Source organism: Oryza brachyantha, chromosome 12 (genome assembly GCF_000231095.2).
Source record: "Oryza brachyantha chromosome 12, ObraRS2, whole genome shotgun sequence".
NCBI classification, from domain to species: Eukaryota; Viridiplantae; Streptophyta; class Magnoliopsida; order Poales; family Poaceae; genus Oryza; species Oryza brachyantha.
The window spans coordinates 16,674,717-16,700,239 of record NC_023174.2 but is presented as its reverse complement, the minus strand read 5'-3'; the positions used below and the strand labels follow the sequence as shown (position 1 = coordinate 16,700,239).

Sequence of the window (25,523 nt, the reverse complement as noted above, 5' to 3'; positions counted from 1 at the left end):
AATCATAAAAAATTTCAAATAAGACAAAGAGTCAAAAATTTAATAAAAAACGCAGTAATTGGTTTATTTTAAGACGAAGGGTGTAGACCTGAGCAGTGTTTGGCGGCTTTTCGAGAAGAAAATTGCTACAGACACCACACATCCTCTCTCACTGACAGGCGTGCCCTGCATGTCAGGTGGCCGCAGCCACCTTTCAAAACGCACACAACACAAGCCTCCCCCCTCCCTCAACTCTTTTCTTCACTCTCGTTCGTTCTCACTGCACAGACAGAGAGCCAACCATGGACAGCAAGATGAGCGGCCATGGGATTCCTCGGAAGGTGGTCGCCGCCCTCCTCCTCCTCGCCGCCGCCTCGATGCTCTGCTCCACCTCCATGGCCCTCACCCCGGACGGTACTCTCTCTCTCTCTCTTTGCTGCATCTGCATATCCATGGCTGCGTCTGCATCCATGGATGGATGATGGCTCTGGTTCCTGCACATCCCAGTGTACATAATGTAACCAAGTAAATGTGGGGGTGGGCTTGCGCGCAGGCCAGGCATTGCTCGACCTCAAGCTGGCCTTCAATGGCAGCAGCCAGCGCCTGACGAGCTGGAAGCCCTCCGACCCAAACCCCTGCGGCTGGGAGGGCATCTCCTGCTCCTTCCCCGACCTCAGGGTCCAATCCATGTGACCGCTCCTCATATTTTCCCTTTTGCTTCTCTCAAGCAACAAACATGTTCTATGCAATCCCCTCTCGATGTGTTCTTTCCTTGCACCTCAATAACCAGTCTCTTCTTTTCTGCCAGAAATCTCCCTTACATGCAGCTTGGGGGCATCATTTCACCTAGCATCGGGAGGCTCGATAAGCTGCAGAGGATGTAAGATTTTTTCTCTTCACCACTCCTCGGAGTCCTCTCTCTCTCTTTCTCTCCACACATTCTCTAAAGTTTCCTCTTTTTTTAAAAAAAAAAAAAAATTTTACTGGATGCGTGCTCTATCTGCACCTCCTGCCCCTCTCTCATTTTTGAACCCCCGGCCGGTTTGTTCATCAGAGCGTTGCACCAGAACAGCCTGCATGGCCCAATCCCTGCAGAGATCAAGAACTGCACCGAGCTTAGAGCAATGTATGTATGCTGCTATCATCCCCACCTGTTATCTGTTTTCTCCTCATTTTGTCGACCTAAGATGTGGGTGTTTTTTTTTGACTGTGCGTGCAGTTACCTCAGAGCCAACTACCTGCAAGGAGGCATCCCTTCAGAGATTGGCGACCTCATTCACCTCACAATCTTGTAGGTTCTTTCTTACCAAACTGTCCTGATTTGATTGCCTTCTTGTTCTTTATCTAATACGTGCCATCTGCAGGGACCTGTCGAGCAACTTGTTGAGAGGCACAATACCGGCGTCCATCGGAAGCCTTACTCACCTTCGTTTTCTGTGAGTTTATCCATGTCATGTGCATTTATTTTTCTTCTTTGTGCCATCTTCTTGGCATTGCTAACATCATAAGAACAATTGCTGGCACTGATCTCTGAAATTACATATGCTCCTTTGTGTTTCAAGGAACCTATCCACTAATTTCTTTTCTGGAGAGATCCCAAATGTTGGTGTCCTTGGAACCTTCAAAAGCAGCTCGTAAGCTTTTAGATTTGGCCCCATCTTCCTTTCCACTTTCTTTAATGTGCCATTGCTCTTTATGATATGTGAATGGGAGGATAGCTGTTGAAACTTGCAAATATGGAAAAAAAAAATTACGGTGCATTCCTGCTAGTGCTAGAGCACAACCTGTATTGAATGCCAGTGCCATGGTGCATTTCTTCACCTGATGACTCAATGGCAATTACAGGTTCGTTGGAAATTTGGAGCTTTGTGGACTGTCCATCCAGAAGGCTTGCCGCGGAACCCTTGGGTTTCCTGCAGTGTTGCCACATTCTGATCCCCTCTCCTCGGCTGGTAAGTCTTCCGTTTCAAGGCCTTCTTAATATGTTGGAGCAATTTTCTCCAAATGTGGTGTAATGTGTGTGACTAACCGATGGTGTCATCTCTCTATTGCAAACAGGTGTTTCGCCAATCAACAATAACAAAACATCGCATTTCCTGAATGGCATTGTGATCGGCTCAATGTCAACCATGGCTCTTGCATTGATCGCGGTACTAGGCTTCCTCTGGATATGTCTCCTGTCCAGGAAGAAGAGCATTGGTGGAAGCTATGTTAAAATGGACAAGCAAACTATCCCAGATGGTAATAAAATCGACGCAGCTGCTATCACCCATTACATTTTGTCTGGGCTCACTTAATGAAAACTAAAATTTTGTCTGTGGTGTCCTGACTTAGGTGCAAAGCTTGTGACGTACCAGTGGAACCTTCCATACTCATCAGGTGAGATTATCAGAAGGCTGGAGCTGCTTGATGAAGAGGATGTGGTTGGTTGTGGTGGTTTTGGTACTGTGTACAAGATGGTGATGGATGACGGCACAGCATTTGCTGTCAAGAGGATTGACCTCAACCGTGAAGGGCGCGATAGGACCTTTGAGAAGGAGCTTGAGATTCTCGGCAGCATTAGGCATATTAACCTTGTTAATCTGCGAGGATACTGCCGCCTTCCCACGGCCAAGCTACTCATATATGATTTCTTGGAGCTGGGCAGTCTGGATTGTTATCTTCACGGTAATCCTATTGTCTTGCTTGCATCTCGTAGCATACTGTCGCATGATCATGGTTGGAGCTATAGCAGTTGTGCAAAACCTTCTTTTAGTACCAATTGCTTAAGCATGCTGTGTTCCTAATTTCAGGAGATGCTCAGGATGAGCAGCCATTGAACTGGAATGCTCGAATGAAGATTGCCCTGGGTTCTGCTCGAGGGCTGGCGTATTTGCACCATGATTGCTCACCCGGGATTGTCCACAGGGACATCAAAGCCAGCAACATCCTTCTGGACAGAAGCTTGGAACCCCGAGTATCGGATTTTGGCCTTGCAAGGCTGCTGGTAGATAATGATGCCCACGTTACCACTGTTGTGGCTGGTACTTTTGGATACCTAGCACCAGGTACTTGTTCTCTATTCGACCTGGTGATGCTTTCGAACAAAACAAAATATCATACAATGCCCTGCACAATTACTATTCTGCAGATACCCGTTTTGTATTGTACAGATGAACATATTAAGAGCTTATGAACATATTAGTAGATTAGTCAAGCTAATGGAGATAAAATCTAGATAAATCATGTTTTTTTTTCATGAGAACACCAATGTTGCCTGTTTATATCTGTGTTAAGCACCTTCCATCGAGAATGACATTGTCGATTTTTCACTTTTTATGGACAGAATACCTGCAAAATGGCCATGCTACCGAAAAATCTGATGTTTATAGCTTTGGAGTGCTTTTGCTCGAGCTGGTGACTGGAAAGAGGCCTACAGATGCATGCTTCCTCAAGAAGGGACTGAACATTGTTGGCTGGGTAGGCATTTGCTATAACTATTCCCTCTTTTATGACATCTTGCTAGTGACAAAGTAATCTGAATCGCCAACTTTCTTCTGCAGCTGAACACACTAACAGGGGAGCATCGGCTGGAGGAGATCATCGATGAAAATTGTGGCGACGTCGAAGTCGAAGCAGTTGAAGCAATCCTTGACATTGCTGCGATGTGCACCGATGCAGATCCAGGGCAGCGTCCATCGATGAGCGCTGTCCTGAAGATGCTGGAGGAGGAAATCCTGTCACCTTGCATGAGTGAGCTCTACTACGAGCAGCACCTGGAACTCTGAGTGAGTAGTTATAATGGTTGCTACTCATGATTGCAGTGACAAAGCAACAATTTTGTAGATACATGATGATGAACCGTGTAGGAGTGTGGCTGGACAAGTGCAGCTTCACATCTTCATTTCTGCCCAGATGGTTCTTGGGGCAGAACCAAATCACTGTGGTCTGTACATAGTGAGACCTTGTGTTCATCTTTTCTCATTTATCTCTGTCTCTGGCCTCAGCAAGTCCATTTGAACCAAACCACAGAGAGAATGCTAGTATCAACTAGTACTACTTTGGAACAACAAAAAATCACGGACAGTACTAAATTAGTCCGTTGATGACCTGAGGATCCTCAGTCGAGTATTTTGTACAGCATCTGGGTGAGTAGCTCCAAATATTCCAGGCTCGCATGGCCATCCAATCTTGGTAGATGTGGCTCTCCTCTAATTATCAGCTGCAAGCAAACAAGATTCACAGTCAAGCAAGGACGGAGAGAGAAGCACAATGCTCCAGGAAGAAGATGAGAAAAAAAAAAAACGGAGGGAGAAGGCATGCATATGCCTGCCTAGAAGAACTAGTGGGGTGGTGCACGTTTCCATTCTTCCACGCATGGCACTTGAGAAGTGAGCCCCTCATCAAAATCTCCATTCCTTTTGAAAGCTTCCACACCAAATAGACTAGACTACAATATATAGCTCAATGTTAGAGATCTGAACACTGTCAATGTTCTAGCCTAGCAGAGTAGTTCTAAGATTTTTTTTTTAAAAAAAACTAAGTGGTTCTCAAGGACCAAGATCAAGCATGCAAAATCCAATCTTTCAGAATCAGATCAATGTGAAATCCCACGGATGGACGCTATAGGGAAAAAAAAGAGAGGGAAAATAAAAATGTGCATGGTCATTCCAACCCTCTTTGAATCAAAGAATTTGTGAAGAAATTTTGTAGGAACGGAATAGGATTCCTAAGCAATGGCTCAATGCACAAAGATCGGCCCATTTAGTCTATTATCCCTTTTTTTATGTGTATAGTCGGTTTTACACCTACATTTTAGTTAAATTTATGTGTTTATCTGTATGTTTTTCATTCGTCCGGGTTTCAATCATGCTTTGTACAGCAGCCCTAAAAAAAAAGGCTGTGCTGAGTGACAAATGCTTCCAGACGCTAGGAGCAAAAGTGCAAAACACAACACATGCATGCAAAGGTTAGTAAGCAGAGGAGTACATGTAGTAATATTCCACGGAGAGCATAGTTAAAGTGTTGGGCTGGCCCACATGTCCATGGCTGTTGCAGTTTGACAGGCCGGTAAACTGGGAAAAAAGTTTATATATATATACAGTAGTATGTTGTGATGTGAGCAGTCAGGCAGGCAGAGTTAACTGTAGATTTTGGCCAGGATGGACCCACAATCTGAACAAAGGCATGAGACATGCGTGAATGAACAAGGACTGGACCACCATATATGCTTGTCAATGGAAGCATTATTGGCTGTGTTCTGCAGCGAGATAATTCATGAAAAATAAAACATTATTTAAATTTAATAATTATTTGATGATATAGATGATATAATTAAATACTACAAAAGTTAAAAATATATTTTAGAAATATGAGATAATGAACTTCTATATATAAATTATTTTACAAAAAGTATCGTTAGTAGCTCAAAAGTGTTAGTGCAAAAACTAAGAAATACTATGTTAAAAAGAACTCAGCCATGGTTCTCTTTCTTTCCTCATGGTTTGCAACAAATGAAATTGAGTGTTGTAGTAATTGTAGTAATGTGCTTTCAGTGGTAAATTCCCATGAAAGTGAGTTGGGGATGTTGGAAGCTGCTGTCCACAATCTACAAGAAAGAACGAAGGAGCAGAAGCTATACACTAGTACAAAGTTGGAAATTTGAACAGATATATCAATAACAATAACTAACAAACAAGACAAACAATATAGTCAATATATATTGTGTTTTTTTTACCAAGTATGTATTATGTTTGATTAGCAACTATGGGCAATGATCGATTGTGAGGGACAATGGGGACGACTGCCAAACGACATATTCGTAAAAAAAAGAATAAAAATTATATATATATATATTTTTAGAGATCTAAAGGGCAAGAGTAGAAAATGTATTTCAATGGAAAGCTCCAAAATCAACCCCGAATTTAAGGATGAAAATTCAAAATTTTGGCTTATAAACTATTAATTAAACTCACCTCATACTCTGAACTATTTCGCGAGACAAATCTATTGAGCCTAATTAGTCTATGATTAGCAAATGTGATGCTACAGTAAACATTTGCCAATCGTGACTTAATTAGGCTTAAAAATTTGTCTAATTAAATAGCATTTATTTATGTAATTAGTTTTGTTATCAGTCTATATTTAATACTCCTAATTGACGTCCAGACATCCGATGTAACAAGGAACTTAAAAAAAAGTCGAGGATCCAAACAGTCACTCAGTCAGTGGTTAACTCCCCGGGTTGAAGTTTGAATTGATTTAGCTCCGTAGTGGAGAAAATTGCATATGTATCACAGCTAACTGTTGGTTTCGCAAAAATACCACAGCTTAGATGGGCTACTTTAAAATACCACAGCTAACTGATGCCAATATGTTGGAATGCCAATTTGGTCTATTATGCAATCTGAGAATTCATTTTTTGATTTGTCAGGTTATTTAGGACAAATATGCCCCTGGCATGAATTGGAAGAGAGCAAGAAGAGAACGAACAGAACTCACGGTGGAGAAAAAACGGCCGGATGCATCAACCAAGAAATAGATGCGTACTGCATCTACAAAATTCCAGGAAAAAATGGTCTGCTTCATCTAAAAATTGCAGCAATTTCAGCACGAGACTGTGTCAAGGCCGAGGCGGCAAAGGAGGGCGCGGGGAGGGGCGGAGGACCACGGCCGGGAGGGGACGACTTGGCGTGCCGGCCGCCGGCGGGGAGGCCGTGCGAAGTCGGCCGGCCGGCCGAGGGTGGCGCGGTGAGGGGCGCAGGAGGCAGAGGAGGGCGTGGGGAAGGCCGCGGGGAGGGAGGATTCGACACGGGTGGCAGACGCCGGCGGGGTGGGCGGCCGCCGGCGGGGAGGGCGCAGGATGGCGCTGGGTGGCGGTCGCCGTCGACTTCTCCTCTCCAAACCCTAGTTTTTTCTCCACCGTGAGTTGTCTTCTTTCTCTTCTTGCTCTCTTCCAATTGATGCCAGGGGTATATTTGTCCCAAATAACCTGATAAATCAAAAAATAAATTCTCAGACTGCAAAATAGGCTAAATTGACATTCCAACATATTGGCATCAGTTAGCTATAGCAGTTTAAAGTAGTCCATCTTAACTGTGGTATTTTTGTGAAACCAGTAGTAAGCGGGGATAGATATGCAATTTTCTCTCTGTAGTGACAATGATTGGCATTAATCTGTCATACTTACACTTTGTTCGACACCACAACGCTACAGTGCTGCCTGGATTAATTATGGCGCACGAAGCCAAAAAGCCCAATCTAGGGTACCACGTGCATCAAGACCAAACTAATCGGCTCCCTTTATGCACTTTTAATAATTCACTCATATATTGACCAAGCGGCTAGTCCTCCTGTTCATAACACAGATTTTTAAGCTAGCTAGCCTAAGTATCTTTTGTGGGATAAGTAACAGACATGAAAACGTAATAACTTCATTTTTCCTTTTTCCGTGTCCAACGTTTGACTATTCATCTTATTTAGAAAATTTATAAAAAACTTAAAAAAATTAGTCACGCATAAAGTAGTAAGAAAAAACATTAACTGCAAAAAAGTTTCAAATAAGACAAAGAGTCGAAACATTATATCAAAAAATTAAAAAATGATCTTATTTTAGGACGGAGAAAGTAGTAACAAATTAATACTCTTAAGACATAACTAGTACTAACACATAGAACAAGAAAGAGTTATAACCATCTCCTCGTTTAGATTACATAGGTGCGTGTATGTATGCATGTAATGTAGTTGAACGTTATGATGGTAAAGAATTTAAAATAAATTAAATTTAGAGAAAATACATGTGCTAGTTATACTTGCATACACACCTTATATTACGGGACAGAAAAAATAGCTATACTATGATATGAAGGGAGTATATATATAATTAATTATTATTAGTTATAGAAACTTGAAAAGTGGATTGACCAGAAAATGAGGGAATTTGGTTTTTGTGTAGAACATGGGCAAAGAACATGGTTTTTGTGTAGAAAAGACCAACCAATATGTTTGCAAAAAAATAAAATTTTTATATACGTGTTATTTACGATCTAAAAGCAAATGATGAAAAATAAACTATAATAAAAAAATCAAAATCAACTCTAAATTTGAGGTTGAAAATTAAATTTTAGCTTATAAGCATAACTAAAAGTGAAAAGAGGAGGCCAATGGTGCCAAATCACAAGAACAATTGTAAATCAATCACTCATAGATAAGTATAGTCCTAGTAATTTTCTAAGCATCTTTAACAATCCTAAAATAAGTCAACTTTTAAGTTTTTTAGATAGAACGTTTCACTCTTCATCTTATTTAATTTTTTATGATCAATATTGCTATTGTTATTAGATGTTAAAACATAAATAATACTTTATAATTTTTTTAATTTTTAAATAAAATTTTTAAATAAGACGGATTACCAAACACTCAACACAGAAATAAAGAATGTTTTTTATGGCAGAATAGTAGATCAGAATTTAGTCTACTAGCTAACACTCCTCTAGTAGTTATGATTGGGTGATTATTTTTTTTATGTAAAAAAAGCTAAAGGTATATCTACAAATAAAAAATAATTTGGGAATAAAATTTTTATATATGAGTTTTTAATGATATGAAAATAAATATAAAAAAATAAACAATGATAAAATACCCCAAAATCAATTATAAATTGAAAATTGAAAATTTTCTTTATACGCAAAAGCAGAAGCAAAATGGCGAGGACTTGGGTGGGATTTTGCTCTGCTTTGACCTTGGATCGTAGCATGCATTTTCTGTTTTACTAGGAGCATTTTCAACAAATACTTTATCAAATCCTCTAAAAGTAGAGTATCGTCTATATTAAAAAAAATATTTATCTCTTTCTACTCTATCTCAAAACCCAATGTCAGGAGAAGTAAACAAGAACACTATTCTTTCCCCTCTATGTCAGGACCCAATGTCAGGTGAAGTAAGCAAGAATATTACGAGAGGACATAGTTAAAAAATATTAATAAAAATATATAGAGTGCTCCGTATGAATGATAACTGATAAAAGTGAGAATCTATTTTAGATGATCATCTGAATAATAATATAATTTAATAGGATAAGGTGCTAAAAGTGATAGAAAGCTACTCGATCTTACTATCGTAGCATACTTTCCTTTCAATTACATCCTTTTTATCCATCATCTCTCACGCGCGTGCTGTAATTGTTTACTACTTCCATTGTGGTAGGAGCACTTTCGAACTGACCTTTGAAGAACTGCAAATGTGGCCTACTGCCTACCCATACTTTTGAACTAACTCAGCTCCAAGTTTTAGACTTTTACACTCTTCGGCAGTCTGTATACGGGATTATAAACCAAACTGAACTGCTAAGGCAACTCTCTTTTCTAATAAAAATGACACGCTTTTCTTCAAACGAAGTAACTTGTTTGTCATAGCAATAATAGCTCTAAAAATTAACACATATTTCATAATTGATATAATACCCAACCTATACAATGGGTTTCTTTAGGTGTATACCCTACTAATACATGGCTTACCTCTCTCTTTAAGATAGCTTATTGAAGTTCATGTTGTAGTTGGTTGTAATATGTAGCTTTTTTGTGAGATTTAACATTTTGCCACTTTTTACCGTGTAGTTTTAATCCCTTTGACAACACTACATGAGAGAAGAGCGACATATCAGTTACCACTCGCTTGTAAGAACGACAAAATGTTAAATGTCCCATGCTTTTTTCTTTTTCTCTATTCTCTCATCCACCTAAACACGAGTCTTAGTAAAAAAATCTTGACTATATGGGGGAGCCGTAGATTTCTAATAGAAATTGTAACTACCGCTAATTCCCAAAAGCTTCCCAAAAGAGCCTATACCTCATCTTCCAAGCTTAACTTGAAAAACTATGAAACTCCTCTGCTATAAGGGTGATCCTGTTTCAATTGTTTCTTAACTTTATCTTTTTATATAATGGATTCTTCATTAATCTGACTTGTATATTTAAGAAGGATAAACACAACCAAAGATAAAGGAGTTCTTATACTCTAAATGTCAATACCAACAAATATAAAAGAAACATAGAAAGAAAGGATATAAGACTAAGTTTCAACCTTCTTCTAACCCCGACCTCCAAACTTAATTGTCATCGCTTCCGCATCCTTCCAACTCTTCACTGCCATCTTCTTTCCAAGCAGTGATCTCTATCGTTGCTCGATGGAGAGTAATGGGCAAGGTGGTAGCTCTAGTACGTAAAGCCCATCACCACACATCTCCATCTCGCAAGCCCATTGACGTCACAAGTGTCCTCGAATCAGACCGAATGGTAACTTAGTAGTACCTCACGTAACGCCGCTTGCGAGCACATCATCTTTCTAACCCATGGTTCATTGGGGTGTTTACCTTTTCTCCTAGTGCAACGCCAAACCACACCATCACCAAGCCCACATCCTTATAGTCGTTGCTTTCACTTGCAACCATTCCTAGCATGTTGACGAGCCGACCAACCACTATCGTGACCATTACCATTCCTCGACTCCACCCTGGACCCTCGTGGCATCTACATGCTCGTCTATATGCCTAGTACAATGCTAAACTAGGTGGTCGTAGGGCACTGATACCATCATCAATTGCTGCCTCTATCATTGTCATCCTTGTCCATGCGCCACTACTGCACATCCTGATGCCCCTAGTGTATCAGAGAGATTTGCAAACATGACACTTGTTGTTATCGGAGTTACACTATCGTACCACCACCAACCACCTCAATATGTCAGTGCTTCATGTTATCTCCACCAACTTAGGCACACACCAAGGCTCCATCCCTGCTGGTTGTCACCGCCGCTCTATGCCACACTCCTCATTGCTCCAAGAGTGCTGTGGAGTGACGCTGTAACACTATAAAAAAACACGTTTTAAAGTGGCGCATGCAGTTTCTCCCTATTTTGCTAAAATATCATTGGATTCTAATTTTCACATTGTTTAATACATTAAGTCATCGTACATCATTTCATAAAAATGAAAGTTTAAATTTTGCTTATGCAAGAAAGTGATGAAAAAACAACAAACTGCATTACGACTAGTACATGTCATATGTATTACTCGTGTTACAACTTGTAGAACTTAAATTTGGTTTTATAATTAAGTTTATACAACAAGTTCATCGATTCTATCATTTTCTCAAAGTTTTGTACGACGAATTTAAACGAGAAATAACATTTTTACGAGTGACTAAATGAATTTCCCAAAAAAAAATGATACTCCTATATAATTCGGCAATCACATGAACAGTGGTGCATAGGATAGGAGTATTATATTTCCTACGCATTTGGCCCTTCTGTAAAAACAAATATTGGGAGCCCAGTCTCCAAGGTCCAAGCAAGCGAGAGGGCGCAGCCATGGCGAGGGTAGCCTTCGTGTTCGCGGCGCAGGTCGTACGCGGCCGCTGGTTCATGGCGTACGGCTCCTTCCTCATCATGTCGGCCGCGGGTGCCACCTATATCTTCGCCATCTACTCCAAGGACATCAAGTCCACGCTCGGCTACACTCAGGAGCAGCTCAACACCGTCGGCTTCTTCAAGGACGTCGGCGCCAACGTCGGCATCCACGCCGGCCTCGTCGCCGAGGTCACCCCGACATGGCTCGTCCTCGCCATCGGCGCCTCCATGAACCTTGGGGGATACCTCATGCTCTATCTCTCCGTCACCGGCCGCGTCACGGCCAAGACCCCGCTCTGGCTCGTCTGCCTCTACATCGCCGTCGGCGCCAACTCGCAGGCCTTCGCCAACACCGGCGCGCTCGTCACCTGCGTCAAGAACTTCCCGGAGAGCCGCGGCGTCGTGCTCGGCTTGCTCAAGGGATTCGTCGGCCTCAGCGGCGCCATCTTCACGCAGCTCTACCTCGCCTTCTACGGTGGCGGCGGCGGCGGCGGCGACACCAGGCCGCTCATCCTTCTCGTCGGCTGGCTGCCAGCCGCCGTCTCCGTGGTATTCCTCGTCACGATAAGAATCATACGCACACCACGCTCGCCAACGGCGCAGCTCCGCGAGTACCGCGCGTTTTGTGGTTTCTTGTACGTGTCGCTTGCGCTCGCCGCCTACCTCATGGTCGCCATCATCCTCCAGAAGAGGCTCCACTTCACCCACGCCGAGTACGGCCTCAGCGCCGGCATCGTGTTCGCCATGCTGCTCGTCCCCATCGCAATTGTACTGCGCGAGGAGGCTGCTCTGTTCAAGATCAAGAAGACGCCTGAGGCCGAACCCGATGGTCCGGCGCTGTCCGTGGTGACCGCGCCCGCAAAGCTGGCGCCAGAGTCTTCGCCTGCTTCCCAGAAACCTGCGACGACGACGGCGAGGATTCTACGAGCACTGAGGCCGCCGCCGCGCGGCGAGGACTACACGATCTTGCAGGCGCTGGTGAGCGTGGACATGCTGCTGCTGTTCACGGCGACGGTGTTCGGCGTGGGCGGGACGCTGACGGCGATCGACAACATGGGCCAGATCGGCGAGTCGCTGGGATACCCGCAGCGCAGCATCGCCACCTTCGTGTCGCTCATCAGCATCTGGAACTACCTCGGCCGCGTGGCCTCCGGCTTCGCGTCGGAGGCGCTCCTCGCGCGGCACCGCATCCCGCGGCCGCTCATCCTGGCCGTCGTGCTCCTGCTCACCGTGCCGGGGCACCTCCTGATCGCGTTCGGCGTGCCGGGGTCGCTGTACGCGGCGTCGGTGCTGGTCGGGTTCTGCTTCGGCGCCGCGCAGCCGCTGATCCTGGCGAGCGTGTCGGAGCTGTTCGGCCTCAAGTACTACTCGACGCTCTACAATTTCTGCGGCACGGCGAGCCCCGTTGGGTCGTACATCCTCAACGTCCGCGTCGCCGGCCGCATGTACGATCGGGAGGCGGCGCGGCAGGGTGGTGGGCACGCCGTGGCCACGGCGGCGGGGAAGGCGTTGACTTGCATTGGCGTGAGGTGTTACAAGGAGTCGTTCTTGGTCATGACGGCGGTGACGGTGGCCGCGGCGGCGGTGTCGGCGGCGCTGGCGTGGAGGACGCGGGTGTTCTACGCGGGAGACATCTACGCCAAGTTCAAGGAGGGAGAGAAGACTCCGCTTGGAGCGACCGGCAATGGCGCTCCATGAAAACACCTATGGAATAGTAATAATCTTGTGTCCATAAATATTTACACACCTGAGTGCCTCCTCTTTACCGACATAAATTCATTAATCTAGTTCAAATTCAAGTACAAATATGGTTTTAGAGGAAATGACAAACTCAAGAAGTGGACTTTAAGTTTGGCGAGTTAATTTTGTGGAACTTTGAGTCCCAAAATTTAACTTTACAATTAAAAAACTGCAACTTTCTAACGCCCTCATTTATTGGTTTTTGCTTATGCTTATAAGTCAAAATTTAAATTTTAACCTTAAATTTAGAGTTAATTTTAGAGTTTATTCATCGTAGTTTATTTTTTAAACTTGACTTTTAATAACTAAGAATACATTTATAAAAGTTTAATTCGTAAATTATTTTTTGTTTATAAATATATCGGTTGGTTTTTTCCTAAAAAGTCAAATGAACACCGGTAAGGGTAAAATAAGGGAATGGTATAGTAGTTGTCACAATTCTACAACAGTAAATCTCCCAACGATTCAATCGACAATGCCATATTTCAAGTCAATTCATCTTTCTTTCCCTAAAAAATTATCTTCGGACTACAGAGGCATTTTTAAGACCTCCTTTGAATCAAACGATTTGTGAGAGGTGTTTTCTAGGATTCAAACTTAGGAGCCTTTTCTAATAGTCCTCTCAAACAAAGTATCAGAGTTCTCTGAAACCTATAAAATTTCTAAGGTATGGCTCAATATATAGATTTTATAGGAAAATTAGTAAAATGTTCAACATTTCGTAAAATTTCCTTTGAGTTTATGTTACTTACCAGGTTCTTCTTTTTCTTCCATATATTCAATTAGCATTTTATATATTTTCGTGTATTTTACAATTCTATCGAAATATTATGTTTTTTATATTATTTCGTTTCAAGGGAAGATGGAGGTAAAAGTATATATGTTCTCCATTTGGCACTAAATGGTGTGATGTTATTAAAATGGAGCGAGCTCACTCAAGATTCCCAAGTTCCCTTCACTTCTTTTAGCTCAAGTTGAAAATTTCAATTCAAGTTGGTATGTGCTAGTTGTACAGCATGAGCACAAGTGCACGAGGTACTATACTATACTACGGTCAATTGACAGCGAGTTGTATACAACTTCCACATGCATATCCTTTTGCATGCAAACGACGAATTTGCCAGCCTATAATCATTTGGATTCATCCAAGATTCATACACTATTCAACTTGTGAACCAAAAACTTCAAAAAAGAAAAAAGAGAGGAGAAATGCAATGTTGTGTAGTACTACTGTAAAGCATTTCTAAAACAGAAAATAAAAAAGGAGTCATTTTTTGGTCGTCTATCTGACATATATCTCGTGGTTATGCGATTGCAACTCAGCTGGTCGTCGCCTTCTCCTCCTTCGATTCCACCACCTTATGTTCTTCTCCGGCGACCCTGCCATTGCCGTTGCCATCGACACCTGCAGCTGCGTCCTCCCTGAACCGCGCGTAGATGTCCCCCGCGTAGAACTTCCGGGTCCGCCACGCGAGCGCCGCCATCACCACCGCGGCGGCCACCGTCACCGCCGTGATGACCAAGAACGAGTCTTTGTAGCACCTCACCCCGATGCACGTCAGCTCCTTCTTCCCCGCCGCCACGGCCACGGCTCCCTGCCGCCTCGCCTCCCGGTCGTACATGCGGCCAGCGACGCGGACGTTGAGGATGTACGACCCCACGGGGCACGCCAGGTTGCCGACGTTGTACAGCGTCGAGTAGTACTTGAGCCCGAACACCTCCGAGATGATGGCCAGGATCATCGGGTACGCCGCCCCGAAGCAGAACCCGATCAGCACCGACGCCGCGTACAGCGACCCCGGCACGCCGAACGCCACCAGGAGGTGCCCCGGCACGGTGAGGACCAGCACGCCGGCGACCAGCAGCGGCCGCGAGATGCCGTACCGCGACAGGAGCGCGTCCGACGCGAAGCCGGCGGACACGCGGCCGAGGTAGTTCCAGATGCTGATGAGCGACACGAAGGTGGCGATGCTGCGCTGCGGGTAGCCCAGCGACTCGCCGATCTGGCCCATGTTGTCGATCGCCGTCAGCGTCCCGCCCACGCCGAACACCGTCGCCGTGAACAGCAGCAGCATGTCCACGCTCACCAGCGCCTGTACGATCGTGTAGTCCTCGCCGCGCGGCGGCGGCCTCAGCGCGCGGAGCACCCTTTCCATCGGCGTCGCTGGCGACTCGACGGCCGCGGGAGATGGTTTCGTGGCCGCGGTCACCACGGACAGCGCCGGCGTGTCTGTCTCCTCTTCGGGCGTCTTCCTGAACAGCGCAGCCTCCTCGCGCAGGACAATGGCGAAGGGGGCGAGGAGAGCCGCGAACACGACGGCGGCGCTGATGGCGTACTCGGCGCGGGTGAACTTGAACCGCTTCTGGAGGACGATGACCACCAGGAGGTAGGCGGCGAGCGCGAGCGACACGTAGAGGAAGCCGCAGAACGCGCGGTACTCGCGGCGCGCCGCCGTTGGCGAGCGCGGGGTGCGTATGATCCGGATGGTGCCGAGGAATGCGAGGGAGATGGCGGCCGGGAGCCAGCCAACGAGCAGGATGAGCGGCTTGGTGTTGCCGCCGCCGCCGCCGTAGAAGGAGAGGTAGAGCTGCGTGAAGATGGCGCCGCTGAGGCCGACGAATCCCTTGAGCAAGCCGAGCATGACGCCGCGGCTCTCCGGGAAGTTCTTGACGCAGGTGACGAGCGCGCCGGTGTTGGCGAACGCCTGAGAGTTGGCGCCGACGGCGATGTAGAGGCAGACAAGCCAAAGAGGCGTATTCGCCCCGACGCGGCCGGTGACCGAGAGGTAGAGCATGAGGTATCCCCCGAGATTCATGGCTGCGCCGATGGCGAGGACGAACCATGGCGGCGTGACCTCGGCGATGAGGCCGGCGTGGATGCCGATGTTGGCGCCGACGTCCTTGAAGAAGCCGACGGTGTTGAGCTGCTCCTGAGTGTAGCCGAGCGTGGACTTGATGTCCTTGGAGTAGATGGCGAAGATGTAGGTGGCCCCGGCCGCCGACATGATGAGGAAAGATCCATACGCCATGAACCACCGCCCCCGCAGCACCTGCGCCGCGAAGGCCGCCGCCGCCGCACCCGCCATCGCCGCCGCCTCCTAGCTTTCTTGGGATCTTTACAGCGCGTTGGATTGAGCAAGTGAGGTCAGAATCAGCTGGGTACTCCTATCCTACTAGTACCTAGTTACTATGGTATGGTATGGTTGGTGAGCTCGCATTGCACACTTCATTGCTTGATCGGTTGAAGAAGATGCATGACATGTGACTCACTCCAGTCCACTTCACTGATTGACGAGTACACGGTTTCAGACTTTCTCATAATTTTGACAATTAAGGTTTGGCCGTCAAATGGGGAAGACATTGACCTTTGCTCAGCTTGAGCCAAAGTCTGATGATCCTATCCAAATCCACACTTCCCAAAATATGATTTTTATGATGGATAAGCATATGCAACTCTTCTGTCTGTCTTGCCCGTTGCCACTCTGCAAAAATGCAGAAAACTCACCGGTCTTATTCTGCTCCAATTCCGGGAATCAGAATTCGACACTTTTGTCAATCATGGGCATTGACATTTTAGATTATGCCAAAACTAAGTCCTTGTTTAGTTCAATTTTTTTTTTCAAAAACATCACATCGAATTTTTTGACACCTAAATAAAGCATTAAACATAGATGAACCAAAAAACTAATTGCACAGTTACGGAAGAAATCTTAAGACGAATCTTTTGAACCTAATTAGCCTATGATTAGCCATAAGTGCTACAGTAACCAACATATACTAATGACGGATTAATTAGGCTCAAAAGATTCATCTCGCGGTTTGTAGGCTAGCCGTGAAATTTGGTTTTTCATTCGTGTCCGAAACCCCTTCCGATATTCGGTCAAACATTTGACGTGACAGTTCTTCCAAAAAATTTTTTGCAAAATTTTTAGTTTGCAAAAACTAAAAGGCCTGTTTAGTTTGCAAAATTTTTTTGCAAAAACATCACATCAAGTTTTTAAACACATATTTGAAGTATTAAATGCAGTCTAATTACAAAACAAATTTCAGATTCCGCCTGGGAACCGCGAGACGAATCTTTTGAGTCTAATTAATCCGTCATTAGCACATGTTGGTTACTGTAGCACTTATGGCTAATCACGTTCTAATTAGGCTCAAAAGATTTGTCTCACGATTTTTCTCATAACTGTGTAATTAGTTTTAATGTTCATATATATTTAATGCTTTATTTAGATGTCCAAAGATTCGATGTAATGTTTTTAGAAAAAAAATTTTAGGAACTAAACAGGGCCTAAGAGAAAATATCCTACGAAGCAAAGCCTAGTATGGAACCAACTTGTCCAAGCTGGTAGCCTGGTAGGAGTGTAGGAGCAGAAAAGCAGCAACTAGTTGACAGTTTTTCTTGACTTTGGCAATGCTAGTCAGTACTTCATTAATTCAGAAAACATTTTAAAAATGTTAAGCACGTGGTGGTACTTTGTGGAAGTTTAGGCACTCTTTTAATCAAAGGATTTGTTGAGTAATTTTATAGAATGCAAATCCTATAAAAATATTTCCTATAAAGTCTCTTTGAAATAAAGGATTGGAGTTTTGCATATCCTACGAAGTTCCTAAGGAGCAGCTCACGCAATTAGATTTTGGAGCGAAGTTACCCACATCTTCAACCTTTTAGAAAATTTCCATTGAATCTATTTATATATCTAAAGATTTCATTTGTTTTACCTGCAGACTATTCAAACAATCGTTCCCATGTTTGGTAATTCTCTGTTTTATATTTATATTTATATCAAAATCATGTTTTGTTTTTGTTCACTTGCTTTTTCAGTCATACATTCCAGAGGAGCCATGAGCTATAACTTGAAAAAAAAATATTTATGTTTCTAACCAAAAAAAAAAGAAGAAGAGTGTGTTAAGTGGTGACTTGTCTTAGAGTGTTGTGTCAGATATGTACGTAAGGTCGGTCACAAGTTATGACTTGAAGTTTTAATAGATATGCATTAGACTCTCCCTTAAATAAACAAGTGATCCGTTGTAATCGTATGACGACTTAACATAGATGAAGGAATGACTATTTGTGACATTGCAAGTCGAGGGGTGTTGACACCCAGATACGATGTAATTATGTTGGATCATGGAGTAGCGTTTAGGAGCAAATATACATGGTAGACCCGGTGGTCGTAGGACTAGCCAAAAAAAATCCCAACTTAAGCCTATGCATATATATATAATAGAAATAGAAATAAAAGTAAAATATTATTTATTAGTACGTGTGAAATGCAATTTGATCAATTTTATATTTATATAATATATATTGTATATTATATTAGTGACGATTAAAATACTTGGACCACCGACGATAAAATTCCTACATACAACACCGATAGCGCCCAGAATGAACGTTATATCGTGTGCTTTCTTGTTTCGCTACCGATGGTGATTTTGGGAATTTAGTTCTATAACAGCTTGAAGCCAATATTTGAAAAGGAAAAGGGTGTTTTCAGTGGCTACAATACACTGGGAATCAAAAGAATGTAAGCTTTAGGCGACCATGTCCATCATTAGACGAAAATAAAACAAAATGCGGCCACTGTCAATGATAACTTAACCGATTGGTTGGGTAGAATGAGTGAAGAGGGGTTCACACGCATGCAATCTTGTAGACACGAAAGCATTATCTATCAAATAATGGTGAGAAATTGTACACGTACGAGTAAGCATACACCACTCAACTTTATCTAAAAGAGCACTTTATTTGCAGCATAAACAAGAAATCTGAAGTCAGCTTTGCTTTGCTATTGTCAGGGAGAAAATTCTTAATCCGTTGGCAGAAAATAAATGGGACGACGGGCCCTAACATGTTGTAGTCGAAGCTGGATGGGCCAATTACATAAGCCCAGCCCAAAGAGAGGCCCACCATAGTGGATAAACAAAGTACAGTGTACTATTATATATTAATATATAGGCCTTGCAGTCTATGATTATTTTTTTAAGGGAAAAGGCTATGTAGCCCTGTTTTTTTATAAAGCGAAGAGGGTTTACTGTCGGGGACATCAGCTTACAAATTAAAGCCCCCACCTAGCCCAATAAACCTTAGGGGTCAAGTCAGGCATAATCTCTATCTTTTTTTTCTCAAATTGTTGGGTTCTAGTATAGGACTTTTGGGTGGACCATTTCCATGCCTAGTCCAGGTTTTCTAAAAAGTTAACGATATCATATATTAAATTGCACAGGAAGAAATATTTATGTTTTTAATATGCATTTAAATATGGAAGAAATAACATGAAATATATTGTTTGAAACGATAATAGTAGGTATGAAATATATTTTGCATGCAGCATTTGTTAGTTGAAGGATAAATGGTTTGGGGGTACGTGCAGCATGGCGTGAAGACGTACTACTACGGCGTGGGGTTCGGTGCGCACGTTTTGGTTCACGACGCCGCCACGGCCGGGCCCCGACGCGCCCTTCCGCCGCGGCCAGACCTCCGACTCCAACGCCACCCTCACCCTCTTCGTCATGGGCGACCTCTCCTACGCCGACAAGCACGTACCCTTTCCACGACAACAACCGCTGGGACACCTGGGGCCGCTTCTCCGAGCGCAGCGTCGCCATGGATCTGGGTCACCGGCAACCACGAGATCGACTACGCGCCGGAGCTGGGCGGGCGAGACGAAGCCCTTCACCCACCGCTACCCGACGCCGTACGTACCTCGCCAGCGACTCGTCGGAGCCATTCTGGTACTCGGTGAATTAAGCCGGCGTCGGCGCACATCATCGTGCTGTCCGCCTACTCGGCGTTCGCCAAGTACACGCCGCAGTGGAAATGGCTGGAGGCGGAGCTGGTGCACGTCTCAACTGGAGCGAGACGCCGTGCCTCATCTTGGCGTCGCACTCGCCGTGTATGGTACAACAGCAACAACTTCCACTACATGGAGGGGGAGTCCATGCGCGCGTGTCCAGTTCGAGAAGTTGGCCGTCGACGCCAGGGTGGACCTCGTCTTCTCCGGCCACGTCCACGCCTACGAGCGCAGCTTCATTCCGCGTCTCCAATTAACATATCAGGTACAACATCACCGACGGGCTGTGCACGCCGGTGAGCGACCGCCGCGCTCCCGTCTACCTCACCATCGGCGACGGCGGCAACATCGAGGGCCTCGCCGACGTACCCGCAGCCGGCCTACTCGGCGTTCCGGGAGGACATCAAGAACCGGACGCACGCCTACTACGCCTGGTACCGCAACGACGACGGCGCCAAGGTCGCCGGCGACACCGGCCGTCTGGTTCACCAACCGCTTCCACATGCCCAACCACGACGACTCCACCCTCATCAAGCGCCAGTGATTCCCACGCCATTACTTACTACAAACTCTTCGTCGTCGTCCTTGTCGCCGCACACTTCATGCCGGCCTAGAGGTGTACTACACGTACATGTGATGTCAATAATCTAGCTCCGCATGCACGATTTCAACCATGTCAATCAATCGCATGTTGTGTACCAATCAACGAGCTAGACAGTTTGATTTCTTCTTCTTCTTGCTGCTGTTGTTTTCTGAATAAAGAGACAGGATATATGGTCTCTGAATGTATACATCTGCAGTGTGCAGGCCAATCATCTTCTGCTGAAATCAATATATCTGCCAGTTTTACTAATCAGATTCGATTCTGTATGTGCTGCAATCTCGCAAACAGTGACGGATGCATCCATCCATCATTGTCGTGCGGAATATAATCCAGCCTTGGACTGAAAGAACAAAAGATCAATTAATCTTTTCGGCCTACTCGACTCACATGTATAGCCACCACTTATAAATCGACCACTGCCACTGCGAGCTGTTAATTTCTTTCTCCATCGCTAGCTGCTTTTTATCAGCTGAAAAGAACACGCCAGTTAGCTTTCAAGATGCCAACATCTTTGACGCTACAAATTAATTTATAACAATGGACTGGGAATTTCCGTACAAGCAGATGAACCGAGTTGAAATGAACGTGTGGTTGCAGTCTTACAGATGGATAGCTCAACAAAAAAGTAGGAAAATAAAAAAAACGATCTTGTGATTCGTTTCTAATCTTGGAGAGACATGAGTGTCGATGGAATATATCCTGTGTGCTTCAGCCAAAACGGTTGGTCGCACACTCTAGCAAGGCAGAATCGACACAGGCAATTCAGCACTGAACTGACATTATTGATGAACGAAGAAAGGTTAGCTAGCAATGAAGCTAGTGGCCATCGAGAGGTCATCGGCCGTCTCTTTCTCCTCTTCGTGCATCATGTGAACGCCTCATGACACCACCAGGTCAAGCAGGCCATGAACTTTTTATTATATATATATTGATTACAAGCTCCTATGCAAATCTCTGCTTTTGTTTAGTCGAGTCAAAGCTTGCCCGTCGTCGACGCCGATAGCCAGTGAGCTTGACATGCGACCTGCCATTGCCACTGCCAAATGTTATGGCTCCTATCCTAGCTAGTAGTAGATGATTATATAATAAGTGAAGGAAAAAGGAGCTGGCCTGCTCATTATTCAGATTTCAGAAAAGTGAAGATGAATGGGTGGTGAGTAAGCTTGTTCAGATTTCAGAAAGGGGAAGAGCAAAGGTGGTATTTTCAGCTCGAGTCGAGTCAACCCTGTGAATGATGGTGTCAGTTACGTTACTGGTAGTAACGGTTTTTACACAAAAAAATAAATAAATAAACAGGAGTAGGGCCTAAAAAGGTAGAGTCAGTGTAGCACATAAACGATGTATCAGCCAATCATTTTGGGGCAAAATTGTGGGCAAGTGGCGGCCAAATCGACCGAAAAGTGGCCGCATGAATCTGTGCAATCATACTGGCACAAGTTGTGAAAATGCGATCTCCTAGCTAGCTTTTTTTCAATACCACTACTAGATTGCGGTATGCATGCGCATCATACTGAATTCTACTAAAGAATCAAAGAGCTATTATTGTTGTTTTTGGTTGTGTTGAAGAGGTCTGAATGTTATAGATTGGTTAATTCTTAACATATCTTAAATCCCCAAATATAGATTGGTTAATTCTGAATCTCATCTGCAATGTATATATATGATAGCCTGTTCACATTTCATCATCGTTTCCGTATAAAAGACGGCTAACTAGATATTCACACACTGTATGCTGTGCTGTGGGTGTAGCCAAGATCGACAAAAAAAAAAATGTTGCGTTGGGCAGCAGTAAGGCCCCGTTTAGTTCCAGAAAATTTTCACCAACAACATCACATCAAATCTTTGGACACCTAAATAGAGTATTACACGTAGATAAAACAAGAAATTAATTATATAGTTATGTGAGAAATCGTGAGACGAATCTTTTGAGCCTAATTAGTACATGATTAGCCATAAGTGCTACAGTAACCTATATGTGCTAATGACAGATTAATTAGGCTCAAAAGATTCGTCTCGCGGTTTTCATGCCAGCTGTGAAATTCGATTTTTCATTTTTGTCCGAAAAACTCCTCTAATATCTGATTAAATATCTAATGTGACCTAAAAATTTTTATTTCATTGACTAGACACCCCCCTGCGACGAGAAGCATGAGTGCATGTAGCAGAAGTACCACAATTCCAATTGTGTAGTCTTGGGTTGACTGGCAATCCATCCCCCTTGTCAGCTTTCCGGGTGATTGGTGAGTCAAAATAGGCAGCAGCATGCACGCACGCCCATACAAATCAGAAGCCAATTAATGCCCACACAAAACCAGAATGTGATTTTTCTTTTTCAATTCATACGATGTGATCTGCTTGTCCTGTACTATATGCTGCGAATCGAAGAATGAAAACACTACTACCAGTAGTTGTTTCAAAGTCAACTTGCAGCTAAGTCCTTAAATCAATGTAAATCGATTGGTTATTAGATTAGGAGTTGCTAATGTTCGCATCTCCACGGTGGTACGTCTTCAACTAAACCATCCATTAATCTAATCCAAGTCTCAAGCACAATCCTTGGATATTCCCCACGCACAGATCATTCCTATAGATGGATTCACGCAACACATCTCTTCTTTGATCTCTTTTCTGTTTATAAAGAGGCCTCTGCTCTGTCCAAACAGAGACAGAGACAGAGCAGAGTGATAGAGGAGCATGGCGTTCGGGGTGGCTGCTCGCCTCGCCCTTCTCTTCGCCTTGGCGACGTGCGCCGTCGCCGGGGTGACGAGCGAGTACCGGCGCAAGCTGGAGGCCACGGTGGACATGCCGCTCGACGCCGACGTCTTCCGCGTGCCGTCGGGATACAATGCTCCGCAGCAGGTCAGCTAGCTAGTCGGTCTCCGGGCATCGCCGGCGACCAAGCATCTCATTCTCATCGTACATGGCGTGGCGTTGATCAGGTGCACATCACGCTGGGGGACCAGACGGGGACGGCGATGACGGTGTCGTGGGTGACGGCCAACGAGGAGGGCAGCAGCACGGTGAGGTACGGCAGGTCGGCGGAGAAGCTGGAGCAGGCGGCGGAGGGCAGGCACGCCCGGTACGACTACTTCAACTACACCTCCGGGTTCATCCACCACTGCACCCTCACGGGGCTGAGCCACGCCACCAAGTACTACTACGCCATGGGCTTCGGCCACACCGTCCGCACCTTCTCCTTCACCACCCCTCCGCTGCCCGCCCCCGACGCCCCCTTCAAGTTCGGCCTCATCGGTAACCACCCTTTGCATTGCACTCCCAAGTCGCTGCAAGTTGGCCTGCGGTACCAATCAAGATTGGCTCTGCCGTGTTGACTACGCGCATGAACAGAGCCATTTTCGTCAATTTTTGGTACACACGCTTCATACGACGTAGAGTACTGTGCATGGCTGGAATTGATGGGCCACTTGCACCCTCACGATCAAATCCGAATTTTCTGTGCACATGAGTAGTACTACGTAGAATTAATATATACAGTTTAGTAGTCATAAATGGAAGCATAAATGAATGGATGAAAGTAAGCTGGAATGAATGCAGGTGACCTCGGGCAGACGTTCGACTCGAACAGCACGCTGGCGCACTACGAGGCGAACGGCGGCGACGCCGTGCTCTTCCTCGGCGACCTGTCCTACGCCGACAACTACCCTCTCCACGACAACAGGCGGTGGGACAGCTGGGCGCGGTTCGTGGAGCGGAGCGTGGCGTACCAGCCGTGGATATGGACGGCCGGCAACCACGAGCTGGACTTCGAGCCGTCGCTGGGGGAGACGGTGCCCTTCAAGCCCTTCGTCCACCGCTACCCGACGCCGTACCGCGCCGCCGGCAGCACGGAGCCCTTCTGGTACTCCGTCAAGGTCGCGTCGGCGCACGTCATCGTGCTCGCCTCCTACTCGGCCTACGGCAAGTACACGCCGCAGTGGGCGTGGCTGCAGCAGGAGCTCACCAAGCGCGTCGACCGGAAGGTGACGCCGTGGCTCATCGTGCTCATGCACTCGCCGTGGTACAACAGCAACAACTACCACTACATGGAGGGGGAGACGATGCGCGTGCAGTTCGAGCGGTGGCTCGTGGACGCCAAGGTCGACCTGGTGCTCGCCGGCCACGTCCACTCGTACGAGCGCAGCCGCCGCTTCTCCAACATCGAGTACAACATCGTGAACGGCAAGGCGACGCCGGCGCCCAACAGGGACGCGCCGGTGTACATCACCATCGGCGACGGCGGCAACATCGAGGGCATCGCCAACAACTTCACGGCGCCGCAGCCGGCATACTCGGCGTTCCGGGAGGCCAGCTTCGGGCACGCAACGCTGGAGATCAAGAACAGGACGCACGCCTACTACGCGTGGCACCGCAACCACGACGGTGCCAAGGCCGTCGCCGACGCCGTCTGGTTCACCAACCGCTACTGGATGCCCACCGACGACGACCACGTGTGATTTGCTTTGCTTTGCTACCAGGAGTATCAACTACTTCAATATCAATAAATATATTTGCCATTTATTTCTTTTACCTTTCAACAGTAATACAGTGCAATAATAAATACTCCTACGTATCTTTGTCCACATATGTAGTGTGTAGTACCCAACAGTGCATTTGGATTTGGGCCGGGGAATTGCCATGGGTGGGAATGGAGGACGTTCTCTGTTTTGAGTTTTTATGGGGGTTTGACATATGTCACGTAAGCAAAAATGATATGGACGTAAGCAAAAATAATTATGCGGCATAGAAATTATGATGAGAAAGGGGGTTAGGTTCATATATGATTATCTACAGCACTATAGAATGACATATGGGCCAAATAGTATATAAGATTCATATGTCAGTGAGTAGTACTATAGAGGATTTGGACTCGGTTAGATTTCATAGAGATGAAGCCCGATGTACGTAGTTACTGTTATAATGAAACAAGATTGAAACATCCACCGAGAGTCATTCGGTTTATCTCCACATATTTAATCTAACTCATATCGGTCATTTTGATTCAATCTTTAATTAAGTGATGT

General features: G+C 45.2%; 4 protein-coding genes and 1 pseudogene across 5 annotated transcripts; 4 read left to right on the top strand and 1 right to left on the bottom strand.

Annotated features, from left to right (window-relative positions):
• Positions 1-251: 251 nt before the first annotated feature.
• Positions 252-3,988, top strand: LOC102705588 (LRR receptor-like serine/threonine-protein kinase FEI 1). 2 transcript variants are annotated; one of them, XM_006664719.2, is made up of 13 exons: positions 252-393; positions 533-668; positions 788-859; positions 1,034-1,105; positions 1,199-1,270; positions 1,344-1,415; positions 1,542-1,613; positions 1,825-1,931; positions 2,038-2,220; positions 2,314-2,646; positions 2,772-3,026; positions 3,305-3,438; positions 3,522-3,988. In XM_006664719.2, the coding sequence occupies exons 1-13, from the start codon at positions 282-284 to the stop codon at positions 3,744-3,746; spliced, it is 1,845 nt and encodes a 614-aa protein (XP_006664782.1). In that variant the 5' UTR covers positions 252-281; the 3' UTR covers positions 3,747-3,988. The 2 variants fall into 2 exon arrangements, with proteins under 2 accessions (XP_006664782.1, XP_040385340.1); XM_040529406.1 differs by lacking the exon at positions 252-393 and having other exon boundaries at positions 606-657.
• A 7,338-nt stretch (positions 3,989-11,326) lies between these two features.
• LOC102705308 lies at positions 11,327-13,174 on the top strand. Its single transcript, XM_040529766.1, has one exon. The coding sequence runs from the start codon at positions 11,377-11,379 to the stop codon at positions 13,057-13,059; it is 1,683 nt and encodes a 560-aa protein (XP_040385700.1). The 5' UTR covers positions 11,327-11,376; the 3' UTR covers positions 13,060-13,174.
• Positions 13,175-14,075: 901 nt separating this feature from the next.
• Positions 14,076-16,197, bottom strand: LOC102705033. The gene has a single exon (XM_006664718.3). The coding sequence runs from the start codon at positions 16,185-16,187 to the stop codon at positions 14,421-14,423; it is 1,767 nt and encodes a 588-aa protein (XP_006664781.2). The 5' UTR covers positions 16,188-16,197; the 3' UTR covers positions 14,076-14,420.
• Positions 16,198-19,457: 3,260 nt separating this feature from the next.
• LOC102704763 lies at positions 19,458-20,735 on the top strand (annotated as a pseudogene).
• Positions 20,736-22,943: 2,208 nt separating this feature from the next.
• Positions 22,944-25,413, top strand: LOC102704476 (purple acid phosphatase 2-like). Its single transcript, XM_006664717.3, has 3 exons — positions 22,944-23,361; positions 23,442-23,754; positions 24,058-25,413. The coding sequence occupies exons 1-3, from the start codon at positions 23,197-23,199 to the stop codon at positions 24,954-24,956; spliced, it is 1,377 nt and encodes a 458-aa protein (XP_006664780.2). The 5' UTR covers positions 22,944-23,196; the 3' UTR covers positions 24,957-25,413.
• The last annotated feature ends 110 nt before the right edge of the window (positions 25,414-25,523 follow it).